General features: G+C 63.8%; 1 protein-coding gene across 1 annotated transcript in view; it reads right to left on the bottom strand.

Annotated features, from left to right (window-relative positions):
- TRPV4 (transient receptor potential cation channel subfamily V member 4) overlaps positions 1 to 1,818 on the bottom strand; it is a 20,659-nt gene that overhangs the window by 11,470 nt on the left and 7,371 nt on the right. The window contains exons 4-6 of the mRNA XM_015568159.1: positions 1,740 to 1,817; positions 870 to 1,010; positions 1 to 293 (exon numbers count right to left, since the gene is read on the bottom strand). Coding sequence (XP_015423645.1) covers positions 1 to 293; positions 870 to 1,010; positions 1,740 to 1,817 — 512 coding nt within the window. The remainder of the gene's footprint in view (positions 294 to 869; positions 1,011 to 1,739; position 1,818) is intronic.

The raw sequence follows: 1,818 nt of genomic DNA, 5'->3' as shown, positions 1-1,818 counted from the left end.
CTTGCCCGTCTTGGCAGCCATCATGAGGGGCGAGAGGCCGTCGTTGTTGAGCACGGCCTCCAGGTTGCTGTCGGGGAAGAGGCGGGCACACTTGAGCAGCAGGAGGTCGTACATCTTGGTGACGAACTTGGTGTTCTCCCGGGTGTTGTCGGCGATGGCCACCAGCGCGTGCAGCACGGTGTTGCCACGGGAGTCCTGCCGCCGCATGTCTGCCTTCTTGTGGGGGTTCTCTGTCAGGTAGTTGACGATGTGGGGCTGGTTGGTGCAGGCAGCCAGCGACAGGGGCAGCTCACCTGTGCAGGCGGGGAGGAGGGGGAGAAGTGGGAGGAACGGGTCAGTGAGGGGCCCAGCGGGAGACTTCGCCTGCAGATACTTGGGGGACAGATGCCGTGACCCGGACGCAGCACCCAAAGTCCATGGGAACGTGTCCTGTGGTGACTCCCCTTCTGTGGGTGATGCTGGGAAGACGGGTGTGGCTGTTTGGAGAGTGGCCATGTGATTTGGAGCCCGGGAGGCACTGTCCCTGAGCCCCACGTAACACGTGCCTGTGACAGGAGCAATACGCAGTCTCCCCCGGTCCAGCTGGGACGTGGGGGGCTGAAGCTTGGGCCCCACAGCCTGACCGCTGGTCCCAGCGAACACTGGACGGACCAAGGTGCCCCTGAACAGGTGCGGGTGCTGCACCCCCACGAGCCCATTGTGCAGACGGGGAAGCTGAGGTGCGGTGGCTCCCCTCCCTCCAAGGCAAGGCCTCAGCGACCAGACCAACGCGGGCCGTGCACGGGGCCCTCTGAGCCCTGGGTATGGGGGGAGGGGGGGTCAGGGCTGTGGGGACCACCGAGTACCTCCCAGCCCCCCGGCCTCCTCACCAAAGTAGAAGTAGCCCCCCTCGTCCTTGGGCTGGAAGAAGCGCCCCCGCGCCTGGGCGTGGACGTCGGCCCCCTGGGCCACCAGGAGCTCCACGTAGTGCTTGCAGCGGCGCTCGATGGCGATGTGCAGGGCGGTCTGGCCTGAGAGGGACGGGCACGGTCACCCGGCTCCAGCTCCGGCTCCCGCAGAGCAGAGGCCAGAGCTGTCTTGGAGGGGGTGGGGGTGCACAGTGTGGAAATGGGGGGGCTCAGGCCAGACCGCGGCTGGCTGCACCCAAGGGCAGCAATGGCTCCAGACAGATGTTCCCAGATGTGGCATCTCATGCAAGCAGGATCTTAGGCTCAAACGGCATCTGACTTGTAGGATCCCAGACACGGGAAACTTGCAGACTCACAAGCGAGTGGCCTCCCCACCCCCACCCCCACCCCCGGAGGAAACACCATCTCGTGGTCTCTCAGAGCTCTGGGCTCAGGGTCCGAAACCCACAGAACTGGAACCCTCCTGCCCGGAAACCTGAAAGGTCAAGTCTGAGCCACAGACTCAGAATTTAGACCCGGGAGCTGGGACTGACACCGTTGCCTCTTAGCGCTGTTGGCTCACAGCACTGCTACCCTAGAGCCTCAGCGTGCCCGGAGCCAGAGCATCCTGGGTCCGGATTTCCAAGCTCATGGCTCACTACGCTCCGTGCACCTCAGAACCTTGATTCTGAAACGCAGGAAATCAGAGTTCATTCATTCATTCATTCATTCATTCAACCATCGGTAGTTTCTCGGCACGTGCTGGCACGTGGGGCCCAGTCCAAAGCTCTCGGAGGTGAGGAAAGTGAGGCCGGAGCCCACTGCCACCCCCACCCCCTCCCCCGGGCCCACCTCGGTAGTAGATGTCCCGGAAGGGCGAGTTGATGAACTCGCGCATGTTGCCGGTGCGCTCGGCGATGTCCAGCAAGGG

Source organism: Myotis davidii, unplaced genomic scaffold (genome assembly GCF_000327345.1).
Source record: "Myotis davidii unplaced genomic scaffold, ASM32734v1 scaffold803, whole genome shotgun sequence".
Taxonomy (NCBI): domain Eukaryota; kingdom Metazoa; phylum Chordata; class Mammalia; order Chiroptera; family Vespertilionidae; genus Myotis; species Myotis davidii.
Note: the sequence above shows the minus strand (reverse complement) of the source record. Positions and strands in the feature narration are given on the sequence as shown.